Raw genomic sequence first — 16,903 nt, 5'->3', positions numbered from 1 at the left:
TAACTAACAGATCTGTACAGTCAAATGATATGCCATACAGAAATTGGAAAGGTGTATTTATATAAATGCAATAAATATTCTAACATACTCTCTAAAATGTCTATGAATCCCCTGATTATATTTCCACTTTACTTTAGTCTCAGACCCTTATCCTTTATACCTGTTTAATTCCCTGTAACTGCAGGATATGAGGCAAAGATGATATGTTATAAGATGTTAGTGCAGGGGTGGTGTGCCGAGTCTTTATTTATTCACTCTAATTTAAAGGTTTTGCGTGCCAGTAATACATTTTAACATTTTTAGAAGGTCTGTTTTATGCCTATAATATATAACTAAACTATTGTGGTATGTAAAGTAAACAAGGTTTTTTAAATATTTAAGAAGCTTCATTTAAAATTACATTAAAATGCAGAGCCCCCTGGACTGGTGGCCAGGACCGAGGCAGTGAGAGTGCCACTGACAATCAGCTGGTGTGCTGCCTTCAGCACGTGTGTCATAGGTTGCTTACCCCTGTGTTAGTGGAAGGGAGCACAGCCAACAAGTAATACTTATCTGTCATGAAAGCTACAACTCCAATCAGATAGTATGGTTGTACATGTTCATATTGGATTAAAAGATGTATTCGACCAGGTACATTCCCCAGGGCTTCCTGGAACATTGACAATGTTGTTTGATGATATTTGCATTAAAGGCACTTACTGTATGAGCAACCATAGACCTCAACTCTCAGGCCTATTCTTCCACCGGGATTCCATTTCAGAGGGACGAAGCGCAGGAAGCGGGTTTTCACGGAGTGCAGAAGTTTGTGATGTACAACACTGTCAGCATTGGTGTTCCCTGTGAAGACCTGCAAGGAAAGGAAGCTCCAGTGAGACACTTAACGGTCAGTTAGTTGTGAGCAATGAAAATATAAAAACAAACTCAACAAAACCAAAAAAGTAAAACTATCTACAGACTGAGGAAAGACTGCAGGATTTCAAAGACCGGGTTTGACTGAGATAAACATCCAAGCTTCGGGAACCTGGCTGAAACATCTTCAAACTATCCACTGCTGAAATGCAGCTACCCTTATGGTGGAATACAACATCTATTTAAAGGTGCCCAGTTGCTCTACCAAAAAAAAATATGCTACAGTTTTGACAAAACATTTTCTTTTGGTTGAAGAATTCCATTTCATCAATCTTAGGAGCAGGGATTGTCTTTTTGGTTCTGAGTTTGTACAGCACCTAGCATACTGGCTCCTGGTCACTACCATAGGCACCGACAAAAAATGAGTGGGTGCTTAGCACCCACCAGCAGCCAGCTCCTCCCTTCCCCACCTGCGCCGCCCACCCGCTGGTGACCCTGACTATCAACTCCTTGCCCTCCCTCCCAGCATCTCCCACCAGCCACAATCAGCTGTTTTGTGGTGTACAGGAGGCACTGAGAGGGAGAGGGAAGGAGCAGGGATGGGGCGCTCTCAGAGAAGGGGATGGAACTGGACGGGAAGAGTCCGGGGCTGGAGCTAAAGGTGCCAACATTTCCAAGGTGCCAGGAGGTGCTCACAGCTGTGTCCCGCTCCTCCCCCAGAGCCTCCTGCATGCCATGAAACAGCTGATTGGGAGGCTGCCGGTGGGTGGGAGGCACTGGGAGCAGGGCAGAGGGGGAAGGGGAGCTGACGGGGGGCTGCTGATATATTATTGTAGCTCTTTGGCAATGTACATTGGTAAATTCTGGCTCTCTCTCAAGCTCCAGTTGGCAACCCCTGGACTAGAGACATTACTAAAAAAATACCGGGCCAGATGTTGTGCTGGGGTGAATTGGAATAGCTCCATTAAAGTCAACAGAGCTATGCTGATTTACATCTGCTGAAGATCTGGTACACTGCCTCTTAAATTAGTCTTTGGCAAAATTGCTGCAACACTCAAACTGAACGTCTTTGCTATGTCTGGACGTGGAAAGACAGAAGAAAGTTCAGTTAGAAGAAGTGTCAGCTCATCCAAGCTGATGTATTAAAAAGACAGGCTCAGGATTTTGTCTTCATCTCACTTGACACACAGGCAGGGCAGCAAACAGCAGCTTATTTACAGATCTACAGAAGCAGGCTCCTGTAATGACGCCAATGATTATCTGCTCTCTCACTTTATTAGGCGGGTAATGGGGTGGGTTTGAACTGTGAACAGAAGGAGAAGCACTGGCACAGACCAGGCAGACATGAGGTTAACTATCTTCTAGAGGAGCTATTTTAGGATGTATCATCTTCTGTTTTTTCCTGCCAAAGATCAACTGATGAACCAAGCTGAAAAAGAGATTATGAATGTGCAGGGCCCCACACCACAGATGTTTGTAATTAACATGATTACAGCCTTGATTTAAGGAAGTGCAGGTGCAGAAGCACCTGTCTACCTTGCAGATTTTGCCTATGTCATCTCTGTGACTTGCCATTTACACCCAAGCAAATGGGGACAGGGAACAACCAACAAGAAGAAACTGATTTAAAATACCAAGTAGCTTATCCAAAGGATCTAAAATGAATGAAAAAGGAATTAAATCAAAGTTGGAAGTGTCAAAATGACACTCCCATAAAAAAAACACCACGGCTTTCTTCCTTTTAAACAGTCCTATTAGTGCGGGAAAGCTCACGCGTGAGCTATAAGAAGTGACAACCATCATACAGAACAGACCTGCGTCTGAATATCTCACGGGGGACTTCTGAAACATTCTGTTAAACGTGGATTTCAGGCAAAGTGTGAACTGCCTGTTCGTATATGACAAAGCTGGAGCACAGGGATGAGACTGCCGGTCGTCTTGTCAGATTTTCTAGCTTGAAAGAAGCTTTGATTCTGGAGTACCTATACCAGCCCTAGGGATATAAATGAACTTCAGATGTGTTCAAGCTGGACTTTAATTGAATGGGGTTCAGTTTTGGGAGCTGAATGGTATTGTTAGAGTTTTAGAGGTCAATCACTAAAATCAATCAGATCTACCTGTATCAGTGGTGGGCAACCTGCGGCCAGTCAGGGTAATCCGCTGGTGGGCCGCAAGACAGTTTGTTTACATTGGCATGACCACTCACAGCTCCCAGTGGCCATGGTGGAAGCTGCGAGAAGCAGCGTGGGTCGCAGAGACCTGCTGGCTGCTGCTTCCCACAGATCCAATTGGCCGGGCATGGTGAATCACGGCCACTAGGAGCTGCCAGCAGCCGTGCCAATATAAATAAACTGTCTGGTGCATGAAGCCCGTGGGCCGCAGGTTGTCCACCACTGACCTATATCCATCCACAAAACGCCACGTAATAGACTGAAAGCACTATATAATCCTGATAAGACTGAACTGAATCTAAGCAACCCTTCCATTGAATGTGATGCTACAGTATGTCCATGGAACTGTCACAATTGCATCAATGCTTTATCCTGGCATGATGGATCCCAATGGTTCTCTGCTCAGAGTCTGCAGCCACTATGATCTATCATGACAATGAATATGAACCCTTTAGTCTCACTGGAATGAAAACACCAGAACAGTTTTAGGAGTTTCATTGATATTAGTACCATCTAACCCCCTCTCATTTTCAACAAGGATATTGAGGACACATTCAGATAAGGGAAATTTCCCTGTAGAAGAGGTGGACAGTAAGGGGAAACAAATGCACTAAGATGTGTGACTGTTTTTAGGCCCTTCCACTTTGTGCATTCAGTGAAGGCTCATTTGAGGCTCTGCAACAGGAGCCTTGTGTGTGTTTAGTAGACTTGTTTAGAGTATACAACAGGAGACACCCAATCCATAGCAACAAAACCCCAACCCACATTACTGCCACTCTTTTGCCAGTAAGAAAAAGTAAAATAAACACCTCTCTGTTCAAATTCAGCCCCCATTCTGAGGAAGCTTTGCCTTCCATAGGCCTATGTCTGGACACAGGGTTCCAACTGTATGGAGCTCATCGAGGCAGGGTCAGATCACCAGTGAGCCTCACCTCTGCACAATGCCTTGAAGCATCCCTTTGCCACCAATCAAGGCAAGTCTGCAGGGAAGAAAAGCAATGGGGATTGCTTGGCTCAGGAGATGGAAGGACACTTCTTGCTCACCTATTGTGTAGCCTCCCTGATACTGAACAGACCTCTCCCCTATGTCCTCTTGTTGCTCTTCCTTGACAGGCAGGCTGTTATTTTGTGTCAAAAATATCATCAGCCCAGCTGTGACCTCTGCCACTGAGTTCCTGTGTGACCTTGGTCAAGTTGTTTCATCTCTTTGTATCTGTCACTGGTATTTAAGACTGTAAGCTCTTCAGAGCAGAGGCTGCCTCTTACTATGTGTTAGTACAGTGCCTAGCACAATGGGCTCCTGATCTTGGTTGGGTCTATAGATGCTATTGTAATGCAAATGAATAACCCACAACAATAGGTACTTCCAAGTGAGCTGATGTTCTTCTCTAGACCGGAAGAAAGTGTGCCCATCACAGTTAAACAGAATCAAATGTAACCCTTCTGAAACCGATCACATCTCCAGAAAGATGCATCTCCTACCCTGCTACAGTTTTGTCCTCTGTTTTACCAATCACTGCTATATTTTACTCTGTGATATGCCTGTCCTTCACAGAGCACACCCGACTGTAACATCCCCGACACCTCATCTTGTTTGCTATCGAGGGAGGGAAGAGACCTGTCCAAATTATCTATCCTACAGTATATTAACAGAACAAAACAAAACTGGATTCCACCCCCATCACCCTCTGCCCAAAATGATGATGATGAACTTCTTTTTGGAGTCTAATTTCACCATACAATAGGGATTAAAATGAATCTGCCCAGCACTTAGTAATGAACCCCAGGTCTCCTTGCTAATTACATGTGTTATTTATTGAGTGTGTAGATTGTGCTTCGCAATACAACGTCTTATTGAGTTATCTTCCTCTCATTATGGAGAACTGACAGTTTCTGTGCACAGGCACAGATATGAATCAATCAAACAGTAGGAGGATAGAGTAATACAGTGCACTCCACCCTAGCCCATAATTGTATTGTATAATCTGCTCAAGCAGGATGGATACATGCATTGGATGTGCTCTATTACATTGTGTGTGCAATCTCTCTCGTTAGCCGCACTGCAAAAAAAGGTATAAATACTGATAACACTGTAAAGTAGCCTCAGGTAGACTGTCAAGAAAAAATGTTTTTTCATCAGGAAAATCCAAATGAAATATTTTATTTCGGTCAATTTGACCCAAATTGGAATATTTCATTTTATTTAACTGATCACAAATGTTGAATTTTGAATCAGCAAACAAGATACTAAAGTGTATTTCCTTTTTATGCACATTGTCTTAGGGGAGAATGAGGGAATTAGGCTTTCTGGCTGGACTGTATCTCCCCTAATATACCTGGCCCATAAGAGATAATGGGGGCCTGAATTGCAACTCCCATAATGTAAGAGAAATGTTGTTTAATGTTGATCTGGTTCAAAATGAAACATTTCATGTCATTTTAACAAAATAAACAAAACATTTTCATTACAGGAATGTCAAAATGAAATATTCTGACAATTCCAACTCAGTTTTTTTTTCCAAATTTTTTTTTCCATTTAAAATTCAGAAATTTCAACTTGTTGTGTCATTTCCTACGTTGAAATCTCAGTATTGTCCATGGAATGGAAATTCCAAAGATCACTCAATAGTCATGATTATTATTCACTGGATGCTGGCAGTGTGATCACAGGTGTGAAACTTAGGCTAGGTCTACACTGCAGAGGGGTCGACATAAGATATGCAAATTCAGCTAGAAATATGCTGTGTCCCACAAAAGCTTATGCTCAAATAAATTTGTTAGTCTTTAAGGTGCCACAAAGACTCCTGTTCTTTTTGCGGATACAGACTAACACGGCTGCTACTCTGAAACCTGAGGGAACTAGGCTCATTTAAGCTGCAGAAGAGTTGAGGGGAGGGGGAATTTGATAGCAGCCTTCAACTACCTGAAGGCGAATTCCAAAGAGGATGGAGCTTGGCTATTCTCAGTGATGGCAGATGATAGAACAAGGAACAATGGTCTCAAATCGTAGTGGGGGAGGTCTAGGCTGGATATTAGGAAACACTATTTCACTAGGATGATTCTGAAGCACTGGAATGGGTTACCTAGGGAGCCCTAGCTGTGATGATTTAGTTGGGGCTGGTCCTGCTTTGAGCAAAGGGCTGGACTAGATGACCTCGTGAGGTGTCTTCCAACCCTGATCTTCTATGATTCAAAGAAAGATACTACCATATGCACCAGGATCAACAAGGCTACAACAACACTGCAACCAAAGATAATGACCAACCAGGAAGAAGACATTCTAATAAGAATGGAAGGAGGGTAAAAAGACAACTTCTAGGAAAGAGTTCTACATTCTAGTGGCTTGTCCAAACTGCAGTCTACCTGAATTCCTCCTACAACCTCAAACTGATACAGCACTTTAGTTTCTATCCTAAGCTTTTGCGTATTATCGCTATACTTTCTAACAAAATTATGGTCATCCTTCCCGCACCCCCCCCGCCAATGTGGCTGCCTTTCATGGATAGATGAAATGATCCCCATGGATAGTTTTAAATATCAGTTAAGTCTGGAGAGAACTTTGGGGTGAAGGATGCTATAACTGTTGTTAGTAACAATAATACTGGGAGGAACTGACTGCAAAACTAAAGCTGTAAAATAGAGGAAGAGCCCAAAGTCAGCAACTAATTCCGGTTTCTTCTTGGCATCCTACTCTTTATCATCAAAAAACTTTATAATTATATATATATATATATATATATATATATATATATATATATATATATATATAAAACCTCATCACATCAAAAATAAATATTTCCCTAAAACCTTGACAAGATTAACCTTAGCCAATGGACTGCAACAGTTCTTTCCATTGCTAACATTAATCACACACTTCAGGCTGTACTTTTGCATAAATCTCACGAAGGCTTGCATGCTTCATATTGAATTAGTGGGATTAACAATGCGTGAATGTGTTTATGTCTAGCACTGTTGGCCAATGCCTGGAACCCTCCTCATATTTAAGCTTCATCAAATGGAGTTTAAAATAGCTATCTCTCTGATGATAATTTGCCAGCCCGATTCAGCAACAGGACACCAAAGAGGTGTTAGTTATTCCACACAATGGTGACTTCAAATGAATATTTGACATCATTATCTTAAACTATATAACAGGAAAATAATGTAACAGCATTTCTATTCGGAGCTGCAATATAATTTGAAAGTGCATGGACAGTTAGATTCGATTTTCCCCAATATTCTGTAAAATGGTGAAAAAAAACCATTTTTAGCCAATGTAGCTTTGCAAATTTTGCTGGGAGCAAGAAAAAATTCACACTCTAACCTCAGACACAACACCTGTGTATCTCATGAGATTACCATAGGTTTGTCTTATGGCACTGTTTATCTTTTTCAATTCTTTTTACTGAAATTTTATCACAAGACACCTCCAGCTTCCATCACCTCCAGCTTCCATCCCGGGCACATCACACGATCCATTGTCTACAGCCAAGCACTGAGGTACAACCGCATCTGTTCCAACCCCTCAGACAGAGACCAACACCTACAAAATCTCCACCAAGCATTCTCAAAACTACAATACCCGCATGAGGAAATAAGGAAACAGATCAACAGAGCCAGACGTGTACCCAGAAGCCTCCTACTGCAAGACAAACCCAAGAGAGAAACCAACAGGACTCCACTGGCCATCACATACAGCCCCCAGCTAAAACCCCTCCAACGCATCATCAAGGATCTACAACCCATCCTGGACAATGATCCCACACTTTCACAGGCCTTGGGTGGCAGGCCAATCCTTGCCCACAGACAACCTGCCAACCTGAAACATATTCTCACCAGTAACTGCACACCATACCATAATAACTCTAGCTCAGGAACCAATCCATGCAACAAACCTCGATGCCAACTCTGCCCATATATCTACACCAGCGACACCATCACAGGACCTAACCAGATCAGCCACACCATCACTGGTTCATTCACCTGCACATCCACCAATGTAATATACGCCATCATATGCCAGCAATGCCCCTCTGCTATGTACATCGGCCAAACTGGACAGTCTCTACGGAAAAGGATAAATGGACACAAATCAGACATTAGGAATGGCAATATACAAAAACCTGTAGGAGAGCACTTCAACCTCCCTGGCCACACTATAGCAGACCTTAAGGTGGCCATCCTGCAGCAAAAAAAACTTCAGGACCAGACTTCAAAGAGAAACTGCTGAGCTCCAGTTCATCTGCAGATTTGACACCATCAGCTCAGGATTGAACAAAGACTGTGAATGGCTTGCCAATTACAGAACCAGTTTCTCCTCTCTTGGTTTTCACACCTCAACTGCTAGAACAGGGCCTCATCCTCCCTGATTGAACTGACCTCGTTATCTCTAGCTTGCTTGCTAGCACACATATATATACCTGCCCCTGGATATTTCCATTACATGCATCTGAGGAAGTGGGTATTCACCCACGAAAGCTCATGCTCCAAAATGTCTGTTAGTCTATAAGGTGCCACAGGATTCTTTGCTGCTTTTACAGATCCAGACTAACACGGCTACCTTCTGATACTTATCACAAGACAGTTAATCTTTATACATATATATGTTGTTACTTGTGGAAGAAGGGAAGGAGGGGGGAGAATGAAACCTAGGCTGTTTCCAAGGAAGGATGATCAACATATTATGAATTTTCAAGATTTATCACATTTTGAATTTGATTATTAAAAAAATAGGAGAAAAAAGATTTCTGTGAAAGAGAGTTTTGAGCAAGTCTAGTTAGATCATCATTCGAAATTAGGGTGACCAGACAGCAACTGTGAAAAATCAGGAAGGGGTGAGGGGAAATAGGCGCCTATATAAAGACAAAGCCCCAAACAGCAGAACTGTTCCTATAAAATTGGAAGAGATCTGCTACCAATGCATTGAATGGTATGGGCTAGATTTGGAGTTGGTGTAAAATTAGTGCAGCTTCATTGAAGTCCATTTATATCAGCTGAAGATTAGTCGTATGGTTTTTCTAGGCTTTTGTCTTAAGAACATAATCGATAAATCAAAATCTGTGTCTCATTTCACTGTCCCTTCCTACAAAACACACTACTGGAAAACTTTTAACATCCCATAATTCAGTCAAGGTTTTAATAATTACACTTCCCACACTGATCAAATCAGCCTTTGCAATACCAGAACAGCAACAAAGAAACTATTTTTCCAGATCATGGGATAGTTTAAGAGGACCTATTAAGTGTCCCAGTAGATATCTGTGCATCTTTTTTTCCCTCAACACAGGTTGATCAATTAGTTCCAATCAAACATATATTCCCCGTATCAACCAAAATAAAAAGACCTAAGCAGAAGACCTTGAAAACCAAACATATCTAGGGTACCCAGGTGCCTAGTTTTCAACTGGAAAGTCCGTTTGGAAAGGGGACCTGACAGTGTCCAGTCACCTCCACTGACCGGACACCAAAAGTCCAGTTACTGCAGGCAGAGATGATGAGGGGAGGTACAAGGTCATCACCCTTGCCAGCCTCTACTCAGCCGAGGCTGCCTCATACCTGCATTGGGCAGCTAAAGTTCCCAGCCCCTGCTCTGCAGGAAAGTCCCTCACAACCCATGTGGGCAGGAGGGAAGAGACGAAGAGCAGTCAGCGATGGGGGAAGGAGGAAGAGGAGTGAGTGGTGATGGGGCCTCAAAGGAGGAAGCGGGGCAGGGGAGGGTCCTTAGGTGAAGAGAGAGGGTGTGGGAGGTTCCAGCACTTCTGCTAGAGTGTCCGGTTTTTAAATATTACAAAGTTGTGAACCTTAACCAGCGCTCTGGAATACATATTAGAGAAGCTGACAGTCAAGTAACAAGGCAAAGAGCAAAGAGCTAGGCACTCAGGCTCTCACTGTGATACACAAATGTCTGAATACGAACAGGACGGGCCTCCTCTTTACTTGTCCATTAGAAAGGCATTCAGCTACCTGTATCCCAGTGCTTTACATTAAATATGAATGCTAGAAGCCAGTTGCAAAATCATGCCATCCTGCTATCATTAATGAATGCTTTCCTCTGCTTCCATGGTGAGGCAATCATTTTAAACTGAGGCGAACCTCTGGCAGTCAGCCTGTAAATACTAAATCAGATTTTTTTTTTGGTTCCAATCTTAACGTCTATATCTGCAAATGGGAGTAGGATGGGAGCCACCCAGTGAGTGGGAGAGTAAAGCACTTTTAGTTTCAAAACCATCTTGATAGCTGTGCCGTTAGGGGAGCAGGAAAATCAGTGGATTGTTACGTGCTGTAACAGGAGCTCTTGATGAAACAGAGATGTCTGTACATATGTAAGTAATTGGTTAACTGAGAAGGTGCCTGCAGATGGTGCTCAATAATATCCATCACTGTTCCTGGGGCTTGTAGGAGCAGTAAAACTTCTTGCAGAGCATTTCAACTGGCTGCTTCGCACACATCTCTTTATATCAGTGCTTAACACTTGCTACTTGAAATATATGTCTACTCTTAAAGCACTGCTTAAATTTTGGCCTGGCGATGTTGTGTACAGACCCCTGCCTTGCAATGAGAGAGAAAGATTTGATTCTCAAATCCAGTTTCTCATTCTCTTTGTCCAGCAAGGATGGGAACAGAGGCGGAATAAGGTGTTCTAGGGCCCTAGGCCAGAGCAAGTGGGGACTCCTCTCTACCTCTTCCACCTGCAGGAGTGCTGGACAGGCAGGCAGAGCGGGGCAAGCCCCTACACCCCCATCCCACTTCCCAGCAAGAGCACCAAGAAGGTGAGGACAGCGGGACAGAGATGAGGGGTACCCATTTTTCTGGGCCCCTCAATTGGCTAGGGTCCTGTTGGTCCAGTGGCTAATCCACCACTGACTGGGAGCATGGTAAAGGCAACATCACCCTTCATAGATAAGGCCAGAAGGGAAATGGTGATGATCTAGTCTGACCTCCCTCCTGTCCAACATAGGACACTGCACTTCCCTGAACCAATTCCTGTTTGAACTGCAGCAGATCTGTTCGATAAACATCCAATCTTGATGTAAAAATGGACAGTGATGGGGAATTCACCACAATCTTATGTAGGTTGTTCCAGTGGTTAATTACTCTCACTGTTAAAAATGTCTTATTTCCAGTCTAAATTTGTCTAGCTTCAACCTTCTAGCCAGTAGATCTTATTATCTTGTTATGGTCAGGCAGCCCAAGACTTATATTAATATTTTTAAAAGTACCCTAGGCAAAAGGCATGATGCAAGTGAAAGTATTGTTATATTTTTCAAGTACCGCACCAGTCACTTTAATTAAACTTTTCTTTACACTGACTAGTTGGAGAGTTTCCTTCCCCAGAGTATTTTCTTACCTTAGAGATTTATTTTAATTTCTCATTTCGCCCTTCAATTTCATAAAGTAAAATTTTACCTTAAGTCACAACAAAGCAAGGATTTAAAAACCAGGAAACTCATGAGAAGCTTATATGCTGGTTATCAATACTTTCCACTGAAATACAGGAAATGAGGTGAAGCGGGGGGGGGAGGGGAGAATCAATAGCTCCTTATAAGACCTTCTCCTGAGATGTGACATCTAGCTCAAAGAACTCTTTCATTCATTACTCTTGTAAGCGTCGGTGAGAGAAGGGACCCGTGAAGTGGGCCAGTAAACGACATCTGATTTAGAGTGAACAAAATCAGACACATACAACATTACCAGAACATGTCAGGATGAAGTAATTGCTTTCAGGAACGAGTCTGAAAATGATCTGACTAGGTACACTGCGAAAGTGACAAAGAGGAGAAGAAAGGAACTTTTTTAGATAATCTGACCCACGAAGAGGAAAAGTAATTTATTATAGGATATCCTTTCACAGATTCAGCAGTTACATTGGGCTTTATGTTAAACAAAAGGTTTATGTTATACGTTCCATGTTAGTTCTCTGAAGAAGTTCAGTATCTAGTATCAACCAATACAAGGGTATTAAAATACATGAGCTCACCAGCTAACAATAAATAGTATTAACATACACTGAAGAACATCCGGTAGCAATACAACGATCTGATGTACACTCAAAAATCACAGGGGTCAGTATAATAGTATTAATATACACTTGAAAGTAACTGAACACAGAAACATATCATTAAGGAGATATTTCTTTACAGTGTAGCTAAGCAAACAGATGACACACTCTACTGAAAACAATATGCACCATGAAAGAAAATTCTCAGAATCCCACTACAGACTGTTCTTGAGAATGTTCCCAGAAGCTTTGCTTCTGTCTATCTAGGTACTCACGCAGCCTGCATTTCTGAAGTAGTCTGGGAACTCTAAATCAATAACCTGTTTATTCTGATACTACCCCTACCATTACCCACTTTTACAGCTGAGAAACAGACACCCCATATAAACTAATAAAATACAGATAATGCAGGTATATGTTATGATTATTTCGTGTCCTAGGAGTTTACTGGCCAGCAGAAAATCCTTTTACCCCCATGAAAAAAATCAATTTTTGATTTTTGTGAGAAATTTTAAACTAAAACATTTCGTTTCAATTGATATAAAAATTTCATTTAAAATTTGCTTTTTGAAAACTGAAAATGCAGTGCAAAATGGAAAAACTTCTCTTTCATTTCAAAGTTTACCATTGAAAACCATTATTTTCATCCATGCCATTTTTATGAAAAAGCCCATTTTGGGGACAGGAAAAAATGTTTCACTCTAAACATTTCAACCAGATATAGTACAGAGAAGGGACACCCTGCATGGAGCAGTGTTTAAAACCCAGACAGACTTTTTGAAGCTTGAGCCCAGCTTCAGGACAATCCTTTGTAGGTGACTTTCAAGAGTAAATAGGCCAGGAAGAAACTGAAGCCCAATTGAAATGTTTCTAATCATCAGAAGAGTGAGATTCTAGGACAGGCTCCCAGTAAGAGTTTCAGGGACAAGAAAATAACAGGCTTTAAGATGGAGCTTGATAGGAGTTTACTAAAAGGATAGTATGACTGTCAGGACATGGGGAGTCTGACCTAATGGTTAGAGCCAGCAACCAGGAGTCAGAGCCGAGGGTCAGAGCCAGAGTCAGAAGCCGGACAAGAGAGCTGGACATGAATATGTCTGGGAACAAAGCAGACACAGGAGAGATTGCAGCTGAGGCATAAGTGGCGATCTGCCGCTTCTGCTGCTAAGCTTAAAGACAGACCTGTGGGCTCCTTGCAACCAAGCAGGTGAGCTGACCAATCAGGCGATGTTGCTGCAGCCCAGCTGGGCTCATTAACTGGCTAGCCCCAAGCTCAGCTGAGAGAAGGACAGCTCATGGTTCCTGACAATGGCATGGTTTCCTGTGATAGCAGGGGACTGGACTCGAGGATCCAGGAGCCCTGTTCCAGTCCTGCTTCCAAATCTTAACTTTATTCATTATTGTATCATCTTGGAATAGACAGGACACTTCTGCATCTAAGGGCTCCACTCAGTGACATCAGACCAATTTCCCTTCAAATGTCAGGATTTTGCTGGAACTACTGCTATATTGTGACAAAGTTCCTCCTCTACCTTGGTGGAGTCCTGCGCTTATTGGTGGATTTGCTCACCTCAGTGATCTTCCCCCTTGGTGGAACCCACAGTCTGGGTCAACTCCTCCAGTGTCTGATCAGGAGTTGGGAGGTTTGGGGGGAACCCAGGCCCACCCTCTACTCCAGGTTCCAGCCCAGAGCCCTGTGGATCGCAGCTGTCTATAGTACCTCATGTAACAGCTGCATGACAGCTACAACTCCCTGGGTTACTTCCCCGTGGCCTCCTCCAAACACCTTCTTTATCCTCACCACAGGACCTTCCTCCTGGTGTCTGATAATGCTTGCACTCCTCAATCCTCCAGCAGCACACCCTTTCCCTCTCCCTCTCCCTCTCAGCGACTTGCACCTCTTGCTCCCAGCTCCTCACATGTGCCCCTCACTGACTAACTGGGAGGCTTTAAACTAGTTCCAGCCAGCCCTTGATTGGCTTCAGGTGTCCCAATCAATGTAGCTATTTCCACTGCTTTCTAGAAAGATCTTCATTGGCCCCAGGTGTCTTGATTAACCTGGAGCAACTGCCATTTGTTTACCATGGTAACAGGGATTTGTTTAGCCTGGGGCTAACATACCTGTTCCTCACTACTTTACTGCAGCTGGCCTTGCCCCATCACAATATACACTGTGACCAGGAAAGTGTTAAATAGCCTGATGTACAAATAATTGAGCAGAAGAGACTATATTCAATTTATTTATTTTTTTCAAAAGAGCTGCCACAAAAAATCTGACTTATTCTTAGGCTTTATCATGCATCCCAAACTTCCTGCAAACCATGAAACTGACTCCTCTATTGCATGTCTCTCTAATTTATTTATCTTGCTGCCACAGCTTAGACAGAATGAAATTTGTTTAACTGCATCTCAACCGTGAAGATCATTTATTTATTCTCCAAAACCTGTGTGCTTCACAACAGTCATTAAAAAACAAAAAAAGTCATCCTGAGTGAATCTCACAGATTTACTGTTCAGGCAACATCCTACTCCTTGTTCATGGTGCATATTCAAAATGTCATTTACAAATCTGGGCAGATGGGGACAAATAGCCAGGAAATGCCATTTCTTAGCTAGTGGCTTTGATTCACTCCCTCGGAAGAAGCCAGAGGAAACCATGGAAGTCCACTTGGAAGGCAGAGTGGCTGTGTAAGAGTCACCTGCAACTCCTACTTCTCTAATAAGGGCCCTGGAGCTGAACTACAGGAGGGAGGGCCAGCGCACATGGATGACTTTCAGCTCCTGAGTAGTCAGAGGAACCTTGATTGTAAATTACATCTTCTTCCCTACGGCAAACCTCCGGAGAATATTGACCACTGTATTTCTGCCTTCTCTCCCCAGGCACAGCTTACCCATCCCTGCATTCCTTCTCTCACAACCCGGTCCATTCCCACTCTCTGCATGAAAACCACTCTGGGCTTGGATACAACTGCTGAACCTCACATTCCTCTAAGTCCCTGTCCCCACCCCCCAGGCCTATATAGTGATGGATCACTATTCCTCACTCTGGATCACCCAGTTGTACTCTGTGTCTGCACCCCTTCTTAAGCAGTGGAACCCCACTGTCCAGCTGCCTAGCCCCTGGAATCAGTGCTGCAGCTTCCCCCAAGCCCCTTGTTGCTTATAACATTCCCTCCCAGAGTCAATCTGGATATTGGAGTGCAAATTTCCTACCACCTTCAGGTACAACATGACAGTAAAGCAAGGCTTTAGCAAGGAATTTCTTAACCACAAACAGTTTTGCTATTGAAAAAGCATTAGAGTTACAGATTTTAAGAATATAACACGTCTTAACACCATTCCTCTCAGGATGACCTCAACACCCAACCTTGGGTTTGGTCCAATCCTTAATTCAGGGCAGCCCCTCCAGATTCCAGAAGTGGAACCGTCCCCAAGTGCAGAGGAATTCCCAGGTACCACCTACACCCGCCACTGGTTTTTGGGTAAAGTCGGAGGCTCTACTGGTACCAAGCCCATTGTTCCACTAGGGTAGATCCATTTAACATTGATGGTCTTTGATTGCTATGTCCTAGCTTGCTGATGTAGAATCTCCACAAGACATCAAGTCTACAAAATGGACAATGCTGAAAGCCACACTGAGGTTGACATTCAAAATAGAAGATACAACATGGCATTCACAAAACAAAATGGAATTCAGAATTTGATATACACACATCTCCCAATCTATCATAGCATCCCCCCGCCCCCAGACTCAGAAACCCTTATGTTTCCTTCATACTCTTTAGGATCTCACTCTTGCAGGAAGGAGAGTGGCTCTAAAAGTTTGGTAGTGGAACACATGTGCCCACTTTTCTAGCTAGGTGGTTATAGTGCACCCACAACCTTAATCTGGGCAATGGATAGCCCTTTATGAGTAAGATTCCTTTCTCTTCCATACTTCCCTATCCTGTTCAGTTAACCCTTGCCAAAGGTACATTCAGATACAATTGGGCCCTGATCCTGATTGAGGCCTTTGGGTGTTATCTCAAGACAAAACAGCAATAATGCCAAAAAAGTTAAAGGCCTCACCCCACTTCCTGGGATAAGTCTCCTGATATTCAGCTTCAATTTTCTTTCATCAGTTTCTCCTTATGTCTCCCAGTGGTAACCCATATTAATCTTGACTTCATTCTCTGCTTGGTGTGCAGCCATGGGTTACTTTAATATGTATGAGAGCTATTTATAGCCACTGAGAAGAAACTAAACAACATACATTTTAAACTGACATAGGCTTATTTCATTTCTCCTTAGTCACTTTCAGATACTTAAGAAAAACAAGATTTATTTGGAAGACCCTGCACATTCTAGCAATACACAGGAAAAGCAATAAAACTAGTTCAATAGAAATAAGTCTGTCTTTGCCCAAAGCCACCTAAACCATAGCAAAAGTCGCTTTTCAATCACAATTTCTTCAAACTTGTTGAAAAGATGCATAGGGCAAATGTCAAGCCAACTTTTAGGGAGTAAGCTATAAATGTAGATCAAAGATCCACAGTGCACTTTCCCTTCCATTCAGATTTGCAATTAGAAGCATCTGGAATTTTAAACTGAACAGGAAGACAAAGAAGAGAAAGACAGATATTGAAAATTGAAACATATGTGTTAGGTACATCCCCTTGATCAAACAAATTGGATGCATATTACCTCTTGCAAGGACTATCATTTTCCATATATAACAGCTTTGAGCATCAATGATCTTACAATTTCACAATGCCCCTAAAACTCTACCTCCTGGTGGGCAATTCTTAGCCGTTAAATCAATATTTTGGGCTCTTTCTATATAGCAGACTTAGAACTTCAAAGATTGCACTCAACTTTCTGCAGCGAAAGTGTGTTTTCAATGGGA

At 42.7% G+C, this 16,903-nt stretch overlaps 1 protein-coding gene across 1 annotated transcript in view; it reads right to left on the bottom strand.

Moving 5' to 3' along the window:
• CNTNAP5 (contactin associated protein like 5) overlaps nucleotides 1-16,903 on the bottom strand; it is a 431,022-nt gene that overhangs the window by 238,135 nt on the left and 175,984 nt on the right. The window contains exon 4 of the mRNA XM_030580503.1: nucleotides 700-847. Within this exon, the coding sequence (XP_030436363.1) occupies nucleotides 700-847 (148 nt within the window). The remainder of the gene's footprint in view (nucleotides 1-699; nucleotides 848-16,903) is intronic.

The sequence above is a fragment of the Gopherus evgoodei genome, chromosome 11, assembly GCF_007399415.2.
Source record: "Gopherus evgoodei ecotype Sinaloan lineage chromosome 11, rGopEvg1_v1.p, whole genome shotgun sequence".
Classification (NCBI taxonomy): Eukaryota; Metazoa; Chordata; order Testudines; family Testudinidae; genus Gopherus; species Gopherus evgoodei.
Note: the sequence above shows the minus strand (reverse complement) of the source record. Positions and strands in the feature narration are given on the sequence as shown.